At 36.3% G+C, this 24,876-nt stretch overlaps 1 protein-coding gene across 3 annotated transcripts; it reads right to left on the bottom strand.

Moving 5' to 3' along the window:
* Positions 1–3,314: 3,314 nt before the first annotated feature.
* On the bottom strand, positions 3,315–22,677 carry prkag3b (protein kinase, AMP-activated, gamma 3b non-catalytic subunit). Of its 3 annotated transcripts, XM_030125624.1 has the most exons (14): positions 22,428–22,677; positions 21,031–21,094; positions 20,799–20,950; positions 17,689–17,770; positions 15,193–15,251; positions 13,952–13,997; positions 13,227–13,278; positions 12,965–13,091; positions 11,977–12,142; positions 11,795–11,832; positions 10,724–10,870; positions 10,545–10,638; positions 9,909–10,042; positions 3,315–3,817 (listed from the first exon to the last, which is right to left on the bottom strand). In XM_030125624.1, the coding sequence occupies exons 1-13, from the start codon at positions 22,443–22,445 to the stop codon at positions 10,011–10,013; spliced, it is 1,077 nt and encodes a 358-aa protein (XP_029981484.1). In that variant the 5' UTR covers positions 22,446–22,677; the 3' UTR covers positions 3,315–3,817; positions 9,909–10,010. The 3 variants fall into 3 exon arrangements, with proteins under 3 accessions (XP_029981484.1, XP_029981485.1, XP_029981482.1); XM_030125625.1 differs by having other exon boundaries at positions 9,909–10,638; XM_030125622.1 differs by lacking the exon at positions 9,909–10,042.
* Positions 22,678–24,876: the final 2,199 nt, after the last annotated feature.

Genomic DNA, 24,876 nt, shown 5'->3' with positions numbered 1-24,876 from the left:
CACACTCCACATCCTGAATGAAGGTTTACAAAGAAACTGAACATTTACAGGTTTAACAGCTGATCGGCTGACGGGACAACGGGTTGGACGTCCAAATGTTTGTCTAAAGAATTTCTGAACAAGATGAAGCCTGTGGCCTTTTTACGTCCGACAGCAGCGAACGCCAAAACACAAGGAAAAGTACCAGGTTTTCATGGACTAAAGCTGCTCAGAACTGCAGAAATTCACAACTTCATCAAATGTGATAAAAAATGTGCTTAATAGGATCCATGAATGAGGGTGAACTAACGGGCCACTGGTGCCCCCTAATGCCACCCCTCTATGAGTGACAGATCACGAGTAAACGGATCAATAAGTGACATTTGGAACTGATGGAGATTTAAATGTTGGTGTCAAATTTTACCACCAGTCTATCAACAAAATTTTTATTTTTACTTAAAAAAAAAAAAAATCTCAACAGTGTTTTGATAGAATGTCTTAAAATATGGCACAAATTTGTATTTAAGGGATGAAGTTAAAGGAGTTTGGTGGTCAAAGGTCAAGGTAGCTGTTACCTCATAGTGGTCAAGGATCACTCATGGATTTAGTCTGTCAGAACGCCTGGAGGGACATTCTTCAAAACTGACATTTCCATTTCTCAAAACAGAATACACTGCTGTCTTAAGCACAATACCGACAAATGTTGACTTTTCACGACTTTTTCCCACTGGAATAATAATTCCTTTTATAAATCTGTATTGTTTGATCATTTGTGTTCATAATTCCATTAGTTTTCAGTTTCTTGACCCCGTTTCCTCCTTCAGACGTTGGTATTACCAGTAGCATCTAAACCCGCCCGTCTGCTGTTTACATAATGTCTGTTTACTCTTGTTCTTATGTCTGTGGTCATGTGGACGCAGGTCATGTGACCAGGATGTAGAAAACTGGCAGAGTTAACAAACCCACCCCTGGTAAACACACTGATCCACCATGACTCAGAATCTGTCAGTGAGGATCAGAAGGAAAAGGCATCAGAAAAAACAAATGATAGAACATGGACAACAGGTTCATACAGATCAGAAGGTTCTCAGAATTATAGAGGTAGTATTTAATTTAAAATAAAGTTATTCCTAAAGCATCTTAACCCTTAAAAAAGCTGCTGAGAAGCTTAAGAGTTTCTGAAAGAGACAAGAACGTGTTAAGAAGAACAAACAAACTCACACTAGAAAACTAGGGGAAAAATTGTTAAGTAATTTAACCCATAAAGACCCATAACTATTCCAAACTCTAATTAATTTTGTGCATTATTTTGTTCATCTTCTTAATTTCATATTCATTCTCTTGATTATTTGGTTCATTTTATCGATAATTTAGTTTCTCTTCTTGATTATGTTCATTTACTTGATAATTTTGTTCAACACACTGAGAAAAAGAACTAAAACTAAAACTGAAGATTTAACAAAGATTCAAAAGGTGTTTTATGGACGAGCATCAGTCTACTGAGCATGCTCAGTGGAAACGACCTTGATCTTCATCTGCTGTCGACGTCTGAAGAAAAAGAAGAAAAACATGAGTAAACGAATAAAACAGTTCCTGAATATGTTGAATGAAAACAGATACTCACCTGTCATGGTATTAAATTACAAAGAAAGAGACATTATTATCATGTTATTCATATAATAATAATAATAACAATAATAATCATAATCATAATAATCATATTAATCATAGGGTATCATCAGTTTCCAGGTTTTTTTTCTTTTAATCAGGTTGATCAATAGAATTTGAAGTTTTATTATTAAAAATAAAGGGTTCCCATCCAAAAGTATTGAATATTTTAACTAAATGTTCAGACATTTTGCAAAAGATAAAAGATAATGCACATTCATTTACGTTTCCATCCATTATCGTTGTGTGAATATTAGGAGCTGGTTCTTTTAAATGTTACATGTTCAATGTAGTATTTTACATAATAATTTACAACCTGCTTGAGCAGCTAATATAAGCTGATTTATGAGTTATTTAATAAAAAAAACTGAATCTCTTCCTCTGTTCTGGATCTTGTGTTAAGTCCCTGAATGCTACATTGTCCACACATAGAATTATTGACTCTGACCTTATTATCATTTAACTTTTGCATGTCTCCTACCCATCTTCGAATGACCTGAACTTGCAAATACAAAAAAAACCCCAAAATATTATACATAGAACTATGAACAGATACAGGGTTTTATGTCACTTTCTTTAACGACTAAAAACCATCAAAACATCTCCTGAGAGAAAACACTCACAGAAGAAATAACATCATATATTTTGACAAAGACGGAACCTGAAAAGTGTTAAAAAAACAACAACATTTAACCAGTTTTTATTCTATAATATTCATATTCTGTAGAATCTGTAACTGGACTGAATTATAAAAGTAACATTGAACAGATACTGAATCAAACTGTGCTGTTTCTGAAGCTTCTCCAGTCCTGAAAACAGAATTAAATTTGATTTAAAACTTTCTTCGTTCTATGATTCAGTGTTAATTATTCACAGATTAAAGGCCAGTTTCACAAACATAAACCTGGACTGTGACTTCAGTCTAATGTTTGGGTTTGGATCAATTAATGCATCAATTAATATCTTTCTGTATCAGTCTATGATGTAAATTTCATTATTAACCCATGAAAAACCCAAACAGACACTTTTTTTTGACTGTGAAATTTTCTCCATTTTGATATAAAAAACCTTTGAATTTATTCATGAACATCTACATGACAATGAATAAAAATAGGAAAATACAGGATTTAGACTGAAGAACGCTAAATGTAGAGCATAATATTATAATAAATGGTGATAAATCACTTAGGGAAGGTTAAATGTAATGAAAAAAAGAATTAGGAGGTTGCTGCAAAAATAAAATGAGCAAAATAGTGAATAAATTGAACTAAATTACCAAGTAAATGAACATAATCAAGAAAATAAACTAAATTATTGATAAAATGAGCCAAATAATCAAAAGAATGAAAATAAAAATGAAGAAAATAAGAAATAAAATTAAGATGAACAAAATAATGCACAAAATAAACAAGACAATGGTTAAAAAGGCACAAAAAATGTCCTTCTGGGTTCATCAACACTGATTCTCCAGTAAAAACCATGGAGTTGAATCAATGACAGTGAATGGACACACTTGTTTTTATATTCTGTTAATGATAACTTTGCTGAAAAGATGATACAGAGGTTATTTTCTTTTGTTCAGACTAAGCAGTAGTACTTTAAACAAAAGAAAATAACCTCTGTATCATTAAGATAAGACAAAATGAAAATTCTTGAACTATTTGCTTAAAAAAGTTTTCCCTGTTTTGATATAATAACCTACAGTTGATTAGAATGAATAATAAAATCCAAAAATCCTTCTAAAAATCTGTACTTTTTATAGAAACAAACCTTGTCCTTCTCCAGGGATTTGTTATCTGTATGTTTTTAGGCTGATTACGAGTTTAGAATAAATATCTTTGTGAAACTGGCCTCATAAAGTACAAACATTAAACATAACATGATATTTACAGTAAATATTGATCACAGCTTTAAAACCTTTGACTGAAGTCCTGATCAGGTTAAAGTTCGTTCCATTTCCAGCGTCGCCTTCTCAGTTCTGTTCATCCATTAAACGAGGACAACGTTTAACGGATCGTCTCAGTCAGGTTTGTCATCGTCTCCCGTCTGGAACTGACTTAATTCCAGTCATGAATGAGCTCCCCCAGCCTCTTATTTACTCATGATTAGCTTTTTATTTGGTTCATCTCCAGCTCGTCTTCATCTTGACAGCGTGGTCTCCCATAAATATCTGCAAAACATGAAATAATACGATCGATTAGGGACATATTTGGAGTAACAGCCGATAAAACCTCCAACTAGAAGGTGATCATTTGTGCTGTTGTTATTTAACTCTGCATCAGTTCAAACTGGTCATGTGTTAATATTTGGCCAACAGTTGAAGACGTTGGGTCTAAAATGAAAGCGGTGCGTTTGTATGTTCAAGTGTAGTACCGCTGATGGCCACTAGACGCTGCTACAAAAAACCATGGATCACAGAGACCAGGGGCGTCAGATAGGGGGTCGGGTTGGGGCGGGTCATTGAATGAGCAGAGACACAAAAATATGTACAGTATCATGTATAAATTCCTTATAGCAGGTTAAAATATTTCGTGATATATAGCCTATTATTTTTTAGATTATTTGGTGGTTAGTACTACATAACTTGCGTAACCTGTGGATTGATGTCACGAGAGCGCCAAGCAGTAGCTAATTAATTGGTTGCAGGTCAGGTTGTAAAAACAGCTGCAGTAGTGGGGGGCAGTTTGGGGCGGGTCAAAGAATTCCACAAAATTGGGACCCGCAGGTTGAAAAAAAACTCAACTCGTGTTTCATTAATGTCAGAACCGGCCCACCAAAGTGTCTGATCTGGCCCGTGAGATGAATCTGTAAAATGCAAAAATTACACTGAAGATATTAACATTAATCACAGTCAAACACTTGATGAAGTTTACCATTTCACTGTCAGTTACTAGAATTTAGCAAACCTCAGTCCTGTCCCTTTTGTCCAATTACAGTCATTTCTTGCTTCAAATATCCAACATGGTCATGACCAAAACAAACTAATGGACTCGAAAAACAAGCTTCTATCACCTGATCCATAAAAACAAGGTGGTTCAGGTTAGGAAAAGTGTCTGGGGAAGGGCTAAAATAATAAAGTCAAAATAAGACACTAAGGTTTTGCTTCAAATCGACGTCACTTGGTCCATGTCATCAATTTCCGACATCTAAGAGCTCACATTGACTTCTATCCAGTACCTGAGTGTCAATAATTGATGCTACCATGGTAACTAGGGTGTTGACATCAAATTATTTTGTTTCTCAAATGCTTGATGAAGTTTACCATTTCACTGTGTCAGATACTAGCATTTAGCATTAGCTCGCCCGTCAAACCTCAGTCCTACCCCTTTTGTCCAAATATGGTCACTGCTTACTTTAAATATCCAACATGGCGCCGACCAAAACACAAACTAATGGATTCAAAAAACAAGTCTTTATCACCTGATCCATAAAAACAAGGTGGTTCAGGTTAGGAAAAGTGTCTGGGGAAGGGCTAAAATAATAAAGTTAAAATAAGACACTAAGGTTTTACTTCATAGCGACGTCACCTGGTCCATGTCATAAATTTCCGACATCTAAGAGCTCACATTGACTTCTATCCAGTACCTGAGTGTCAATAATTGATGCTACCATGGTAACTAGGGTGTTGACATCAAATTATTTTGTTTCTCAAATGCTTGATGAAGTTTACCATTTCACTGTGTCAGATACTAGCATTTAGCATTAGCTCGCCCGTCAAACCTCAGTCCTACCCCTTTTGTCCAAATATGGTCACTGCTTACTTTAAATATCCAACATGGCGCCGACCAAAACACAAACTAATGGATTCAAAAAACAAGTCTTTATCACCTGATCCATAAAAACAAGGTGGTTCAGGTTAGGAAAAGTGTCTGGGGAAGGGCTAAAATAATAAAGTTAAAATAAGACACTAAGGTTTTACTTCATAGCGACGTCACCTGGTCCATGTCATCAATTTCCGACACCGAAGAGCTCACATTGACTTCTATCCAGTACCTGAGTGTCAATAATTGATGCTACCATGGTAACCAGGGTGTCGTCAAGGGACGCCAAAGACTCAAGACCGAGTGTTAGTTTGAGAGGAGCTGGGTTTGAGGAGGTACTGGGGGAAGAGTTGGACGACGACTGAACGCGAACATTTATTAGACTGCAGAAAGTTTCATTGTCGGTTTTGCATTGAACTAAGACGTCTGTTGAACAAACCAACGGCAGCAGTGGACAAAAAGGAACAACCACATCTGGAGTTTGTGGTTTAAGAAGAAATCGGAACTGTACGCCTTGGGAGACAGTGTTCACTTTATGAATATTTAACATCTTAAACAGTAAAAGTACAAACATCGAACCACACAGTATACTGACGGTGTATTAGGGTCACTTTAAGTCCATTTTATAACAGCAGATACAGGTAATATTTACAAAAAAAAAAACTTCAAATCAAGTGGTAGATTTAGGAGAAAACCAAGCAGGACTTCAACTGTATTTTTACCAGATATGACTTCCCATTTTTCTTGTAAATTTACGACTTTATTCTGTTTTTTCTCAAAGTGTTGCCTCCTTTTTTTTTGATTTTCCACTTATACGTCATCATACAGAAGGTGTGGTCTCATCCAGAACTTCTATACAAAGCCATGATGATATGTTTACATCATATCAGAAAAACCTGTAGATGTGCAAACAGCCTGGTTGAGTTTAACTCTGGAGACAAATATGGGATGAATTAATGACTCCATGATCAGAGAAAAAACAGAACTGGAGGGAAAATGGACACGCTTCAGGCTGTTGGAGGTAAATCTGGTATGGTGTAAAAGCAGCAGAGCGTCATGCTGACACAAGACAAGAATGGAAACTTTATTCATCAGGTCTGAAGCCCAACATGTCACAAATGTCTGGAACTTCCTGGAGATGAAGAAGGACTTTTTGAATTTCAGTGGGTATTTAGATCTTTACGTGCATAAAAAACTCTTCAGCTGTGCTTTCATGAAGTTTTCAAGCACGTTTGAGGTCAATTATTGAACTAGAAGTAGAGCATTCAGCTTCTCCTGTTAGTTTTCTGGGTTTTATGTCCGTGAACACTTGAGCTATGAGGTGAAGGTTCATTACACCAGAATTTATCTTAAAAATAATCTCCCACAATTTGCATGAACCTCCAGCATTCCCCTAAATCAGTGGTTCCCAAACTTTTTACCTTCGAGTACTGCCTGAAATATACTTTTTTAGCCAAGTACCTCCAACTCTGGCTTCAGCGTTTTTGACTGAAAAAATTAGGCAAAATTTGTTCCTATGCTAAAGGTGTTTCTTTATATTTTCAAAACTTTGTAAACAATCAACATATATTTAACTATGAAATATAAACAAATGTTTTTAAGTAAATTTTGTGTACAAAATATGAAGTGAAAGGTGCCCTCTTTCATTGATAAGAAAAATACATTAATTGGTCATTAATAATTAATAAATGAACCTTTCATCAACAAAAATAAACACTTATCTACTCAAATAAACTCATTTTGAATAATACAAAATAGAAACGTTCTTTAAATGTTACCAAAGCTTAAATAAGATGATTGACAACAAAACTATTATATGAATGTATTTATTGTGTTTTATTTTTCAGCATTAATACTCATTATTTATTTAGTATTCGGTACATGATGATTTATTTAATGTATATTTCCAAAAAAATTTCAAGTACCCCTTGAGCTTCTACCAAGTACCCCTGGAGGTACATGTACCCCACTTTAGGAACTCCTGCACTAAATGTTTTCCAATCCAATACATCAACTATTGACGATCCTTTAGATCAATGATCTAAATGACCTTGGTTTTGAGTTACTTACCCTACATTCATATTTCAAAGAGAATTTTCAGTGTTTGCATCTGTTCAATCAGTTCAGTTCATCTAGAAAGAAATAATAAAATATGAACTTATCAGCCCAGAAAAGTCAACAGTAGATATGAACAGATATGAACTTATACTGAGGACATGTTGGGCAACAGGAGCTCTGATATAAGACAGGTTCCTTCTGCGTAATCCAGACTGTAAATGAAGATGGACACTATGAGGGTAACAGATCTCTATCTCCCCCTGGTGGACAAACTGAAAAGTTCACATTCTACACATTTGTCCCATAGCTGATTTTGGTGGTTTTGTGGTGGATTTCTTCATGTGGATTTGTGTCCAAATTATCATCTCTGATCAGTTGAGTTGATTTCATAAAAGTGGGTGATTGACAGCTGTAATGACCAATCATGGTCCAGAATCTATCAGATTTCTACTGGTTCCTTCAGGGACAAATATGAATGAATGGAAGTCAATGGTGTGGCAATGCATTAGTTTCTCATGTTGAAACTGATTAACATACTGTATATGCAGATGATGGTATAATCTAAATCAGCTGGGATCAGTTTCTTCACATGTGGAAACATGGCGGTTCCTCTGACGTCTGGACTTGGGCTGTGGTGTCCATCTTTATATACAGTCTGTATTATCATGTACATTCCAAAATCTGCTTGTTAAGTCATGACATCATTTTCTTTTTCAATTTGCTGAGTCCATGAAACACGTCCAGTTCATTCTAGTACTTTACATGTGATGATGAAGAGGATGAAGCTGATGAGTAAAACTAAATTTGGTGTTAGTTAATGTTAGCGCATAAGTTAGCTAACATGACCTCCACTGCATCTACCAAACTGGATGTTAATGGGTTCCCCGTTATAGAATAAGACTTTCATGACATGTTTCACATCTTTATGCTTCATATTTATTTGTCAGTTATTTATTTGTTCTGTCCAGTTCAGGATAAGGTGAATAAAGTATTAATTTATGTCGACACAACACTTAAAATCACTGAAAACCAGTGAAACCCCTGTGTATGCATAACTGTGAACAGGTACAAACAGGTGAACACTTAAGAATATGACATGAAACTTGGTAGAAAAGCAGGTACAAAACCTTGACAAATATATCTGAAATTTGTCAATAAAGTAAATGCAATGTATTTGTTTTAGAAATGCAACTCCTGAAAAGGTCAACTTTAGTTTGCAATGAGTTCTTGCACCTGAAATAGGACAAATCACACTTAAACCTTCATAAATGGACAGATAAGAGTCTCAGCTTTCCACAGATATTTAATACTAGTGCGTTGACTTGTGTGGAACCACCGGTTCTAGATGTGGTAGTTTTTATGCTGACCCTATTGTTTATCTGCTGCTAGGTGACTAACTTCAATAATGATTCTATGAATCTGGGCATTGCAACGTGATTGTAAGTCTACTGTTTTCCAAAGTTACTAATATCTCCCAAAATACTGGTCCTATCAACTTTACGTTTTCGCTAGTCTCTTCCTTAACCAAAAATACATAAATTTGCCAGATTGCAGCAATCAGCTCTGTACAGGTTTTGTGTGATGCCTGAGACACACAGAGTCCACTTCCCTTTTATAAAATAGATGTCTATGTTTCAATTAAGTTTAGGAGAATAAAAGTCATTTCTAATCAGTGATGGATGTTTGCTTTCTTCTGGGTCAAAACACAGTAATGTCCCATCAGAGAGCAATCTTTAACTGATTGCCATTTCAACATTTATTTCAATATAAAGTAGCTCCTTGGTTTGGACAATCCCTTATGGTCCAACTAAAGCAAAAATTAATTTAAAAGTAAAAATGTGGATCATTTAGCAACACTAATCTGTCAAATTATCCCTAAAATGTATCATCAGAGAGATTTCGAATATCGTGTTTTGACCCTTTTATGCAATTACTCTCAAAGGGCCCTACTAATATATAAATAGTTTAGTCCTGTGATGATGAGGTTAGAGTAAATGAGGACACAGTTTGGACCCAGAGATGAGTTTTACACCATGACGTCAGACTTAACAAACCGATACAAACCACTTCAACCCCAAAACTCGAGGCTACGTTTTGACATGATCACTCCTATAGATGAACTCATGGGTATATTTCACATTAATGGTATTTCATATTAATGGTATTGTGATGCGGTAACCCCTGGCAACAGGCATGGATGCCAAAAGTGTCCCCTGCCACAGATGGGATGGAGTGGTACCACAATGGAGCAAAAACAAACCTTCTTAGATGTGATTGGACAGTTTACAGGTTGAGTTTCTTCCAAATCAAACCTGATTTTAACTCATTAAACAGTGAAAGCCTCGCTCAGGTACCAGTTCCGCCTCATTTAATCAGTGTTGAATCTACAGACGAACCACAGCAGGCAGCGCTGAGGTCTGTGGTCCAAAGTGGACGTCCTACCTGGAGGTTCACGGCTGGACCGGATCTGTTAACAGGCGCCACTGGGATCGTTGTTGTCGAAGAGAAACCACAGCCTGAGGACATCGGGTGAGTTTGTGAGGTTTAGGAGAAGACGTAGAGCGTCAGCGCCAGATCTCGAAGAATGTAGAGAAGTTCAGACGAGGTTTGAGGAGGTTTGGAGTCAGAGGAGGCTCGGGGAGCGTTGGATGATTGGTTTGGAGTGTAGAGAGTGTAACAGGGAGGTTTAAGAAGTTCCAGGTCGGAGAAGAGGAAGAGGAGGAAGAGGGAGGGCTTAGTTGGTTAGTTGATCACAGCAAAAGGTCTGAGGTCCATGAGGAAACAACCAACAACGATCTAAACATCATAGAAGGAAGGATGTAGATGGTGGCTGAACTTTAGACGACACAACCAGGTGGTTTCAGACGAACAGAAGAAAAACCATCAGTGTTTCCAGGAGGATAAAGAGTCAGAGGAAGCATTCACAGAAGAAGAAGAAGGTCGACAAATCATAGTCGCAGAAGCTTTGGCAGATTCAACGAAGGATGAGTGGATGAAAAGATGAAACCAGGGGCATAAAAACCAACCGGGAGGGAGGAGGTGAAAGGGGGCGGAGTTAGGAGTAAAGTGCATCAATACCTGCCGGAGAGAGGACGAGGGCTTGGAGGATGTCGGATAAAGAGACGATCCCTCGGACCACGTCCTCAGAGTCCACCAACACCAGACGATGAACCTGAAGCAGAGACAACCGGCAGTTCTGAGGATTTCACACGATAAAGGATCATTCATGAGATTAAATAACAGAGGGTGGGTGTTACCTCGGCCTTGGCGATACGGTCAATGACGGTCTCCAAGGTTTCGTGGGGGTAACACTTGAGGACGCCCTCCATCCAACAGGCTCTGGACGACAGGGCTTCACGCATCGTCATGTTCAGATTGTTGTAGTTCTTCTGTGCAGCCAAATTCTACGAAAAAAAAAAAGAAAAACAACTGATTAGAACTGAATTCCAGCCTGTTTAACCATCTGGTATCCAGGTGAGCGTATTATGCACACTTTGTACTTCATGTTATTAAAGGTCAGATTATTTATCACAGTTTGTTTTAGGTCAGAATTTAAAAGTTGCTCATTTTTACATGTTTTTTTTTTTATTTTTTATTCTGACCCATCGACAAAAATCCACACATTGTACACTATATGAAATTCTTACACTAACACCCTTCTACCAAGTGAGTAAAAAAAGCCCATTGACACATTTTAGCATTTAACATTTGACCTAGCACAAAAAATAATAATGTATATTAACCAATGTTGGTGTTAATCATGATATATGAAAAAATAAAAACATAACTAATCCAATGTTTATGCAGTATATTGAAAAAAAAAAAAAAATTTTGTGTGTTTTTTTTGCATCAAAAAATTAAAAACATGGCATTTAAAGGGTTTAAAATATGACAGTTATGGAGTATTTGGCATTTTTGTTTATGGCTCAAGTTGATGAAATACAAAAAAGTGTTAAAAAAAAAAAAAGTTAAAAACAAACTATGAAAACTCTTTTGACATTACTACGACATGGTATGTATTATACGCTTTTGGCGGTGGGTGGGATACCAGAGGGTTAATAATGATGGTATCTGTTATTTGTTTATTTTTCATTATGTGTGATTTCTTTAAGTAGTTATGTTCAGTAAATGAGTGCGATTAGTCATTATATTATTGATTACTTTAGTTAGTTTTTCTGATATGTTTTCTTCTTCATTAATTATTATTGAACAAAAAACTAATTAATTAGACATTTGCTCCAGATTCTCATCTATATAAAAGGACATAAATTCATTTACTGTAGTTTATTTTCAGCTGCAGCCGTAAAATATGTGTAAAATTCACTTACAATGACGTCAAACCTGGAGTAAAGCGCCACCACTTTGCCTGGAAAGACATAAAATACTCCAAATTACACCTAAACACAGTTAAGATCCATTAAAAACACAGTAACAAGTCACCGACTAATACCTGGATCAATGAGATAAACTGTCTGTCCCACTGTCTAATGGGATCAATACTAATCAATACCCTGTTCATTGATGACGGGCAGAGCTGATACTCGTCTTTCTACGAAGATGGTGAGAGCGTCGTAGACTGAGGCAGACTCCTGGACGGTGGCGATCTGTCGGAACGTCCCGATGTCCACCTCACCAACACGTCTCTGGAGGAACCTGGGCTTAGGAATCGTAGAGCCCTAGGAAAGGAGACAGGAGACAGGAAAGGAGACAGGAGACAGAGAAGGAGACAGGAAAGGAGACAGGAGACAGGAAAGGAGACAGGAGACAGGAAAGGAGACAGGAGACAGAGAAGGAGACAGGAAAGGAGACAGGAGACAGAGAAGGAGACAGGAAAGGAGACAGGAGACAGAGAAGGAGACAGGAAAGGAGACAGGAAAGGAGACAGGGAAGGAGACAGCGAAGAAGACAGGGAAGGAGAAAGGACACCGGAAAGGAGACAGGAAAGGAAACAGGGAAGGAGATAGGAGACAGGAAAGGAGACAGTGAAGGAGACAGGAATTGTATATATTATTTTGAAAATTTTTCCATTTTGCTTTATTTTGTATATTTTCAGCATTTTTTGATTATTTTCTTAGTTTTTTCTCGATGCCTTGATCATTTTATCCATTTTGTTTTTGTATTTTATTAATTTATTTGATTATTTTGTTCATATTTGTCTCTTCCTAGTTTATTTTGCTGATCATTTCTTCCTTTTTGTTTATTTTATTGATTATTTTGTATATTAATATTCTTTTTTTTTTTTTTTCATTTTCCTGACCGTTTTGGATTTTTTTCAGCATTTTTTTTTTATTATGTTTGATTTGGTTAATTTTTATTGTCTAGTTGGTTTGTATTTGTTCTTTTTTCCCTTTTGTTCATTTATTTATTGTTCATGTCATTTATTTTCTACTTTTCTAAATCAATGACAGTAGACATTTCAGGCATCATCTTGACTGTAACTAATAAAAGTCATATAATGAAAACAGCACTGATGAACTTAATGGACGTGTTGGACTCACAAAGATGTGGAGGAACTTGAGGATGCGTTTGTGGGTCAGAATGTGGAGGACGTTTCCAGACTCAGGGTCGATGACAGGAAGACGGTGGATCTTATTCTTCAGCAGCGAGTAGATGGCATCGAACAGACTGAGGATGAAGACAGAAGACGATGAGGACAGAAGACGATGAGGACGAGGACAGAAGATGATGAGGACGAAGAGAGAAGACGATGAGGACAGAAGACGATGAGGACAGAAACAGTTGAACTGTAACGTGTCTCACCTGGACTCGGGGGTGATGCTGATCAGTCGGTTGAAGGAATGGAGGTAAATCTCTGCAGACGGAGAAGAAACCAGCAGATTAACCTTCAGGTATCAGGGTGAGTATATTATACACACTTTGCACTTTATTAAAGGTCATATTATTTTTCACAATTTGTTTCTGGTCAGAATTCTAAAGTTATACATTTTTACATGATTTTTTAAAATTCTGATCCATCCACTTAAATCATCACATTGTAAATATGTTAAATTCCTACACTAACACCCTTCTACAAAGTGAGTATAAAATGCACTCTGACACATTTTAGCATTTAACATTTGACCAAGAACAAAAAATAATAATGTATATGAACCAATGTTACTGTTAATCATTGACATATGCCAGGAAGAAAAAAAAAAAAACCTAATCCAATTTTTATGCAGTATATTGGGAAAAAATAGTTTTTTGTATATAAAAAATATGGTTTGTTTACATTACAAACATGGCATTTAAAGGGTTAAAAAAAAATATGACAATTGAATATTTGGTATTTTTGTTTATGGCTCAAGTTGATGAAATAGCACCAAAAATTTTAAAGTTAAAAAAAAAAAAAAATGTTGACATTACTCCATCAGTGTGCAGATTATGTGCCCTTGTGGTAGTTAAAGGATGTCTGTGGGCGGGGTCATAAAGGGTTAAAGACAAAAACTACCAAACAGCATCATGTGACTGAAGTTTGTACGAACCTCTCCACGTCTCGATCTTATGTTCCTCCAACTCATAGATCTGAACCTGGACAACGACACATTCACAAACTTAACCAATAAAACAGTGGAGGAATTTGAGTTCAATACTGGAAGAAAAGTAAACATCCTGAAGATGACGGTTCTTTATTTATTTATTTACTAGAACACAGGGCTTTTACAGGTTCAAGGACTGAACTGTAAGACTATTAACAACAATATGAGCCAAAATTAAGATTGTTTTGGTCATTATGGTTATTTTGTTTTGCTTATTTTCTTATTTTTTGAGATTTTGTTTGTTTTGTTCATTTTATTTATTATTTTGCTTATGTTTGACAGTTTTTATGATTATTTTGTAGACATTTTTCATCACTTGTTATGATTATGTTGCAGATTTTTTAATACATTTTTATGATTATTTTGTATGTTTTTCTATGTTCACTTTCTTGATTTATATATATATATATATATATATATATATATATATATATATATATATATATTTTTTTTTTTTTTTTTTTTTTTTTTTTTTTTTTTTTTTTTTGCTCCTTTTGTAAATTTTCTTAAGTATCTTGTAGATTGAGTTTTTATTTTCTTAGATGTATTTATTATTTTGAACATTTTTGTGATTATGTGCGTGTATATAGTTTGTTCATTCTATTCATTATTGTATCCAATTTTTTGATAATTCTATTCAGTTTTGGATTTTTAAAAAAAATTATTTTGTTCATTCTTTTTATTTTGTTCTTTTGTGTTCATTTTTTATAATCAGCTAATTTAATTTTGTATTTTTTTAAAATTTATTTATTTATTTATAATTTTGTCTAATTACTTACAAATATGAGCTTAGTCTTTTTTTTTTTTTTTAATTTCTTAAAAAGCTGCAGTAACCCAGTATCTGAATCTCACACTGACTCTTAAAACACTGGAAAACTAAAGAAGGGATTTAAACAAAAATCCTCCTGTTTTTGTATTTTGGGATTTAATGAATTAAAATGTAACAGTTACAGACAATAAGAAACGAAAGCAGTTTAATTCATTTAAGTATTAAATAAATATTGACTTAAACAACATAAAAGTCTCTGAGTTCTCCAAACAACCGTGGTCTAACTTCTGTCAATTTCCTGAGTATCATTCAACTTCACCTGAATATGGTTTTTCTGTAGGGGCCCTGAACGTCTCAGGGAGATTCAGCCTACAGGGTTCAACAAATAATTCATGACAGGGGTCAGAGGTCAACTCACCAGAGGAGACTTGTAGTAACGATGGAGGATGTTGATGAAGTCGGTGATGGTCAACATACCTGACAATGACAGACAAAGGGTCAAAGGTCAAATATGGGACAAAGGTCAAACTTGGACCTTTAGACTGAAAACCCAAACACTTTACCTCAGAGTTTAGGAACGATTTTACAGAATATCTTGAACTAAAGGAATCACTTCATAGATTTTAGTGGTCAAAGGTCAAAGCTTCACTCTTATGTCTCTGCTCATTATAGTTTTAATAAACATCCAACTGGATTTTCTGAATAATCTCCAACTTGCTTTAACCCCATCAAACATTTTCCATCGAGGTCAATGATTTTTGGGACTTTTTTTGTGACAGATACTTTTTAATCTGTGATGCTTCATAACTCCCCTTAGAAATAAAAAAATCAACTGTGAAGACCCAAACTAATTCTTGTCTGTCAGTGCCAAGCTAACATGACATGTTATCGTACGTACGCACAATTGTTGGAACTGCAAGAACGGGAACAATTTTGCACAAACAGTTGCACAACTGCAGAGAATCTAAGGTATAACATGACTATAGTAACAAAAGTTTTATTGTAGAAACTGGTGACAAAATACTATTTACCGAGTTTAATCCAGGTGGAGACTGTTTTATATATAATGATAAACAAAACTTTATTCTTTTGTATGTGTCGACCAATCAGATGGCACTGTGGGCAGGGCTTTGCGCTATTGATAGAAGCATCATCAGAGTCAAAAAAGCGAAATGATACTGATGAGTGTTAAAACGTTGGATTCAATGACAAAGGCTGATAAAGGTTCAGTCCTTGATCGACAACAAATAAACTGAAACAAGTAGATTTAACTCAGAGGAACCTGAAGAAAAACTGTTGGTGAAACGTTCTGAATGACAGAACTATGGATCACAGAGAACAAATAGAAAATAGTTCAGGTGTCCCTGTATGTCAGTGTCATGTTCTATCTGAATCAATCCCCAGTTGAATGTGTGAGGTTGTCAGGTTCTGTCTCTGTGTTCCAGTCCTGTGGTCTGGATGCAGATCAATCTGCCAATAGAAGTGGGTGGTACTTTCACTGGAGGAGAACTCAACTAATTCAACCAAAGTCCATATATGACTTCTATCAGTGATCAATAGGAACTATATTGATATCTGTAACCATTTACATGTTATAAACCATCAAAATATGGACCATTACAAGGAAAGGAAAACTATTTAATATAGAAAAATTTTGTAAAAAAATTCAAAAATCTAAATTTCTTAAAACTGTGAATAAACTTTGCATGAACAGTAGCATCTGATCCAGTTCCTGGAGGACATCTGAGGATAGGCTGTCACTGACCTGCTTTGGTCTAAACGTTGTCCTGGATCATCTGAAACCTGAACCTGGACCATGAAACCACAACTAGGTCACATTCTATTAACAGAGAACACTGGTTCCACTCTAGACCTGTTTAATTGTGTTAAACAACACTGAGTATCGAACTACTGACTGTTAGCATGGCTCAGCTCGGATCAGATCAGATCCCATAGACCAGATCCTCCTCAGCCCACAGACCTGATGGAATATGTAATGTTTTATTAAGAATTTAACGTATTTAACATATGTATTTATTTCATCAGAGCTACATCAGTGATTTATCTGCTCATCACAGACCAGTCTAATACTTGTTTATGGATTTTTTTTTTTTTTTTAGAACAAAATGATCTAAATTGTCTGATTTCAGCCTCTTAGATGTGAATGTTCATGTTTCTTTCAATGATGTGACAGTTAACAGAGGATGACACCTCAGTACCGCAGTAATGCTAAAATGTTTTTCATGTAGGTTGTTTTCAACTCTTTTACATTTTTTGTATTTCATCAACTTGAGCCATAAACAAAAATATTAAATACTCAATAACTATCACACTTTTAACCCTTTACATACCGCATTTGTAATGTAAACAATAGAAAGAGGTCATGACACTTTATATGTAATGTAAACAAACCATATTTTTTGATGCAAAATACACAAAAAATAAATTTTTTGGATTTTCTTTTCTTTTTTTTTTTTTTTTGCCACTTATGGGTAAGGAACCAAATATGGTAACTTTGACCTTGATTTTCTACACAATACAAATACAAAAAAATACAGTGGATGGAGACACTTTGTTTTTGTTCAGTTAATGATAGATTTGACTGAAAAAGTCACTTTTTTTATTTTTTCTCTTTTTTGATATAATAACCTGCAAATTTACTCTGAGCTTTAATGAACATCTACATAATCAGTGAAGTAAATATAGGAAAATACATGATTTACACTGAAAAATTATATTATAATAAATGGTGATAAATCACTTGGGAAAGACAGAAAAAGTCATTTGGAAGTTGTTACTAAAATAGTTGTGGTTCTTTAAGGTCTTTAATTTCCAAAAGTGTTTGAGTGTAGCTGCTAGTTTCATAAACACAATAATATCATCCATCTAAGTCATAAGATGCCGTACGTCTCACCTACAAAACACTTGAGTTTGTTGTCCCAGAGCGGTGCCGCCCGGACGCCGTTGGCCACCAGAGCAAAGAACGCCTTCTTCACCTGACGACGACACACAGGTTTTGGAAATTACAACCCTCGGTTATCAAACAGGCAGACAGTTTAAAGTTTCCTGCTGACAAAGACTGAAGCGGTTAAAGATTCAACAGGAGAAAGTGAACAGATGTAAAGTGACCGTGGTGGAATCCAACACATTCAGCTCATTGAGTCTTAACCCTGTCAAACCTAAACCTGACCCATCACAAACTACACACAATAATCAGTTGTTTTTTTTTTAAATTGGGATGTTTATCAAACCGTTTAACAAATCCAAGCCAAACATTTGGCTATATCATTTTGTTTATGATATATATTTGATACATTGGGTGTTTTTTTAATCAAATCTGTATAAAATATGATACATACATTGTAACACAATTTGACTGTACTATAAATAATCAATTATCAAGTAACTATGCATTGTTTCAGTACATGAAGTATTTATTTTAAAAAAAAGATATATAGAAAAGATATATTATAGCAATATAAATGTTCCTCTTACTGTAACATTTTGAAAATGACCAAAGACTTTCCTGCGTGAATGATCTAAAGCTCCTGTACAGACTTTCTATGTGATCTTGAAAAACTCTCATTTTTATATATATGCCCGATCACAGTCTGCAATTTAAAATCAGACTATAAGCACCAAAATAGGTTATTTCCAAATGCTATTTCCAGCTTCTCTGATCGGGTCGGACAGGACTGAACTGATTTACAGCAGACTTACATCACTATGACAACAGCACATCGACCGGCACAGTTTAGTAGTGAGGAGTAAGATCTGTCCTTTTTCCTAAAGAAAGGGATTTCTTGGATTCATTTAGTTGTGATGGTGGACACTGGAACTGGAGCTGGACTGGCAGAAAGAAAAAGAAACTAACCTTTAGAGTGATAGAGCACAGGATAAAATAACAGTAAACCTTTTCATTGAACCGATGGATAGAACTAAGGGAGTTAAAAGGAATGAAAACAGGCCCAGAGTTGTCCGTCTTCCTTCTAACAGGTACAGAATGCTTCTGTTCTTTACACAGATGTGTTGGAACATTGGACTGGACTCCAGCGTCTGCAGCTCAGTCTAACACTTAGTAAACACTTCTGTGTAAGCCGCATGGCTAGCTCTTTAGTGTCTGTAATATGTTTTATTTGGAGCATTGTTTCAGCCACAAACTAAGGGCTTTGTAAGTGTAACAGGCTATTAAAAATAATTAATTTCAATTCATTTTTCATAACTGATTAAATTCCACCAAATAAGTGAGGTACATGGAGATAGGGAATGGGCTGTGAGCCGATTGTCCCTGAACGCAGCACTATGACATCACCTACGTCACCTCTCGCGTGTGTTCGTAGAGTTGGGGGGCGGGGCCAGAGCCGATTCCGTCAAACGGTAAGAGTGACAAACATGCGATCCAATAAACCTGGCATTTCTTTACATTATTTTACATGTGAAGAGTTTGTTGTTTTTGTATTTTTGTATTTATTCTGTTTTATGTGACCCAGTATTGTTAGAGTACTTCTGTGTATTGTTTATTTTGGTTTTGTAGGGTTGTAGGTCACGGTCAGAGCTAACGTTCACTGTCAGTGGTGTTTAAGCTAGCTCCCGCGCGCCCTCTTTTTGTTGTTAGTAACATACTTTCATTTTCTGCTTTTTAAAGGAAATGAAGAGGACTGTCACAGAACACGGGAATCGCAGCATGGTTCATTGTGTCATCTCAGGTATGGAAAAGTTATGTGTGTGTGCGTGTGTGTGTGTGTGTGTGCGTGCTGCAGCGCATTGTCGGCGGTGTACGTGCTCATTTTCGTTGTTGTGTAATAAGGGGACATGGTTCTCATGTCAATAATTTCCTCCATGTTAAGTCTACAAACACGTATTTGTGTTTTCATTCAGAAAGGGAACTTGGTTGTCATGTCAACTTCCTTTAACATTGTTTAACTGTTGATGCAGAGAAAGGGTGACTTTATGGTTACTATGTTAAGATATTTTTAGTTGAATTCATTTAACTGTTATACTGTGAAAATAATTCAGAGCTGAATTCAACTGTACAAGAGGATGTGCAGAGGACTGTCCCAGAACTCAGCATTGTTCACTGTGTCATCTCAGGGGAAGGAATTCAGTAAATCTGAAGTGGATCCAGAGAAGTCTCAGCCTCTTCATAACAACGCAAAGTGAACCAGTTACGTAAGGTGAGACTGAAATGGTTCTGTATGGAGTTTAATGTTCATGCCAGGGCCTGGATACTAAACTGCCCTTTGGGAACAAGACAATTCTAAAAGCAGAATACTGCGAATGCAGAAGGCTGAAGCAGCTAGAACTGAACTGCTAATGCAGAATGATTAAGATGTTGAATGACTGAAGTCATTTCTGAAAATGCTTGAATACTTTGTGGAAGAGCTAGTGCAAATACATATTATTGGGACACGTCTTAGAGCATCGGTCTGTGAGTAACACTCTGGAGCTCCGGAGTAAAACAGACATAGAAGCTGGAGTCAGACGTCCAAAGTTAGGCTTCACTTTCGTTTTCACACCAGTTACTAAACTACACTACAAACGGACTTGATGAAGTTTACTCTTTGTCTCATTTCAAACATCACTTTGCACTCTGCAAGTTGCTGTATTGAAAAACAAAATGCAGAGTTGTAAAGAAGATCTGCTCTTCAGTCATTAACTTCAGAATAAATGCATGCCTTGTCCAGAGTTATGCCCTTATGACAGTAGGTGCTAGTGCTCATGGGAAGTGGAGTTTTTGTTCCTTAAAAACACCACCGATTCCAGCTGAAGGTGTCACTGCAATCCACTTTAAACAAATTCTCCATACAGGACCTTTAATGATAACCGTCAAAAAAAGCCCTTCCTCTGGCTACAGTGGGATGATAATCCACTAGGGGCAGAAAACACATATCGGGTCACATACAACAGGTTTTTAACAAAAGTATTGATCTTGTTGAAACAATAGAGGATTCAGAGACTGGCGTAGCAAATATGATACAAATGGTTTTAAAGGGTTAATCAGGTGGAAGCGGTGAGGCATCTGACCTGTAGCGTGGTGTCGAAGATGACCAGTTTGGAGCTGGTGGGGATGGCGTCATAGCAGCAATGGCTCTTCATGAAGTTCATGTAGATGAACGTGTCTGGGTCCAGACTCGGCGGCGATGATGAAGGGGTGTGGCCGGCGTTGGAGAACAGGCCTAAAAACAAAATAAACATGGGTTACAGCACTGACGATTCTGCAGCCGCCAAACATATCAAACAGTTTGGATTGAGTTACCTGGAGTCTTCATTGACAGGCCGCCGCCCTCATCCTCACTGTCATCGAACTCAAACAGTGGCACCTGGAAACATGAAGAAGAACATCATCGCGTTAGTGCCAGGTTATGAGGTGGAGGTATTCGACCTCAGGCTGGGACTTGGACTCTGAGGCAATCAAAATGCTCATCTGACACCAGGAGGTTTTTATAGATGAGTTACAGTCACAGCCCCGAGGTCTGTGGGAAAACAACCAAGATGGCCGACGCTGATGTGGAATCAACATCTGAAGCCATCTGTGACAGTATTAACCAAACTTGACAGTGTTTTCTGAACATTAAGCCCTATCACACCTGTTGCATAAAACCCCTGGGTTTCCATCATCCTCAGATCAACCTTTGTGTAAAAACCAGGATCAGGTTTCTGAAGCTCATATTACAGATTAGAGACCAGATCAGGACTCAGAGTTTTAGCACATAACTGAATCTGGTCAGTCCTGTGGTGCAATGTTGTTCATTGTTTATTCCAGTGTGTAATGTTTTGTTTTCTTGCCGTTGGTAATTTAGCTCTGTCAGGGTGCTTACTACTACTACTATTACTACTATTATTATTACTATTACTACTGCTTACATCCTTATATTACTTGTATATCGTTATGCCTACTATTAGTGTTATCACTTTATCATCACTTTTATCTTGTGATTATTAAATTATATTATACATATTGTGCATACTATCTATATCATAATAGTGGAAGGTCTCAGAGTGTCTATGTGTGTGTATCTGCACAGTTCTGAGAAATTCAGAGGTTTTAATCTGGCCAATTTTGTACCTACAGTTGAGGAATAGTCTCATCTCCACATTAAATATCTCGGCAAGTTGATAGGACCAATATTTTGGGAGATATTAGTCATTTTAGAATACAATAGCCTTACAGTCATGTTGCTGTGCCCATGACAGTTGATGGGAAGTGCAGTACCGCACTGCATGATGGGAAATGAAGTTAAAAACAGGAATGACACATTTACTAACTTCAGTCCTCAGATATTGGTAGGAATATGACCCATGGTTCCCCACAAGTCAACACGCTAGTAATATTATACTATAACATAATAAGCTACTTATTATTTTTACTACTTTTCTACTTGTTTCTATTAGTACTTTCCAATGTGCAATGGTATTTTCTGTGTGAATCAAGTTCTATCAAATCTAATCTAGAATCTGTACCAAGTTAAGGGATTCTTGAACAGGACTTCAGAGATCTGGGTAGACTTGTGGTGTCCCAGAAGTAGAATAGTTTTAATGAACTAATAAAATGAATGAATACATTCTAGAGGTTGAGTTGAGATTTTGCAGTTCTACAGCATCAGTACATGAATGTTACTGTTGTGTTTTTATCTGAAAAGTGTAAAGTCTTACCTCTGCAAGAGTCTCCATGTATGGAAAAGAGAAACCGGGTGTTCAGTTGACGACGCCTTGGAAACAGAAACACTACAAGACCACAGTGGAGCTCAGGAATCTGCAAGAGCTGAACTAGAACTCCAAATCAAAAGAGCCATAACTGAACCTCCAGATGTGAAAAAGAAAAGAGAAGAAAAGAACAGGAGAGTTTATTGACTAAAAAGTGAAGAGGGATTGGACTCTGCACCAGTGGCCTGGGTCGGCCAGCTGGGACAGACCGAGGTCTAAATCTGGACTGAGGGGTGAGAGGCCTGTGGTATTTACAGGGGGGCATGGGGGGGGGGGGTGTGTGTGTGTGTGTGTGCAGGGGGACAAACATCAACATGTATTTCTAATCTACTGGATGTGAGAAGATCACATCAGTAACATTTGGAAGGACTAGATGTGAAGTCAAATTGATGTTAACGGCTGGAACACATGAGGTGAATGAATATAGCCTTTAATCAAATCAGCTCCTTTCAGAACATTTTAACTCTTTAACAACGGCAATCTCTCCGGTGCTGCATTTTACACTTTACAGCATTCATTCACACTTTACGGCAGCAATGTTAAACTCTATTACAAGTAGAAAGGAACAGTTTCAGGGACTTCCACAGAGGCCACAAAACACCCGGAAATTACAAAAAATATGAAGCCATACTATGGATACTAAATGTTCAAGACCAAAAAGCATGTTTGAGCAGAATAGTTTATTTTTGCAATCTCAAACAGTTTTATTATGGACATTTACAGTTGTTTCTGATAATACATATGCTAAAAACTTCAAGTCCATTTTTTTCTTTTTTACTAAAACACACTTTTAAGTATTTATTACATATAATAATGATAATTAATGCCCAGATACTGAAAGTTAAGTTCTTCCTGAAAACAAAGACACAAAGGATCTGGCAAAAAAGCCATTTTCTGATACTTTAATTGCAAAGAAAACATGAATTTCTTAAGAAAATAAGTGCAGTTTTAACAATATTATGTATCAACTTATCATTAATACATCTACAAAGGCGCAAAACATTTAGTAACAGGCAGGATATTGTTAAAATTCCACTTAATTTTCTTTAGACATTTCAGGTTCATATTTTATTATTAAGGGATAGTTTGCTAATGTAAATATTTTTCATAATTTAATGGGTTTCTGCACTAAAATAGAGAAAAATTTATAAATTTGAAATTATTTATAGGCATAATGTAAATTTTTTTGCCACATTAACCCAAGAAGAAAACATAGAGTAATCATTTATAGGTTATTATGCTATTATTTTTTTCTTTAGATCACATTGGTTTGTATGTATTTATACTTCCTAAACTTCTTCACAGACAAAATCAGGGATATTAAACGCAATATCCCACCACCCTCTGGCCGTCTGACCCGAGCAGAGGGTCTGCTCGAGGTTTCTGCCCGTTAAAGGGAAGTTTTTCCTCGCCACTGTCACCAATCACAAGTGTTTGCTCCTGAAGGATTCTGTTGGGTCTCTGTAAACGTAATTTGATTCTGATTTGAATGATAAAGCACTTTGTGACTCTGTCTGTGAAAAGTGCTCTATAAATAAAATTTACTTACTTACTTACTTATGTGGAACCTGCACTAAAACCAGTTTGACATCCTTGACTGTTGATGTCTTCAGTCAGCAATTAAATGAGAGTTAAGTACAATGTCAAGTTATGTCTTACAAATTACTTTGCAGTAGTTCCAAAACTTTTTAAATCTAAGGCATTTCAGATAAAACAGAGGAGTGGCTACATCAGTAGATGCTTTTGGCTGTAGATGTTTAGGCCTTTGAGGGTTAATATTCAGAGAAGGTCCTTGAAGATCAGCAGCTCAGACTCAAACACAGTTGTTTTTATGCAATGAAAAGCCCAGAAACTGTTCCTCAAACACAAAGAATACATGAAGATCAGTCGACAGATCAACCAGTGTCGACCTGGAACACTCCAGGCTCTACTGTGAACCCATCCGGTTGATCTGGACTGGATGTTATGGAGGACTTTAAGGCCCTCGGAGCTTGGATTCGTTCCACAGAATGAGATTCTCAAGTCAGGGAAGCTTCGCACAACATGAAGCTTGTGTTGACGTTACATCTTCAGGATGAATTCAAACATCATATCTTCGTTGCTACAGTCTGAGACCTGGGCATTGACTGTACAAAATGGAGACTGTACAGACTGAAGACGTCTACATCAGCAAGTATTTCTGATCTGCTGGACGTAAGGTCTGAAAGCTCCATCAGTAACATTTGGAAGGAAAAATCTGCACTAGAAGTAAAATCTGATGGAAAAGACCAGAAGACATAATGGTCAAATATAGGTTTTTAACATATTAGCTCCTTTTATGCTAACATTTTGAGGAGCTTTTATTACTAGGGATTTATTTGAGCTAATCGCATTTATGAACGATGTAGGCACACATAGG

Source organism: Sphaeramia orbicularis, chromosome 21 (genome assembly GCF_902148855.1).
Source record: "Sphaeramia orbicularis chromosome 21, fSphaOr1.1, whole genome shotgun sequence".
Taxonomy (NCBI): domain Eukaryota; kingdom Metazoa; phylum Chordata; class Actinopteri; order Kurtiformes; family Apogonidae; genus Sphaeramia; species Sphaeramia orbicularis.
Note: the sequence above shows the minus strand (reverse complement) of the source record. Positions and strands in the feature narration are given on the sequence as shown.

Excerpts from the sequence above, each read along its gene's own strand:
- prkag3b (XM_030125622.1), bottom strand. Across the intron at positions 15,252-17,688 it reads CAAACTCAAGTGTTTTGTAG|GTATGTTGACCATCACCGAC; the intron begins GTGAGACGTACG and ends TGTCATTGTCAG. Across the intron at positions 10,871-11,794 it reads ACTCCAGGTTTGACGTCATT|AATTTGGCTGCACAGAAGAA; the intron begins GTAAGTGAATTT and ends TTTTTTTCGTAG.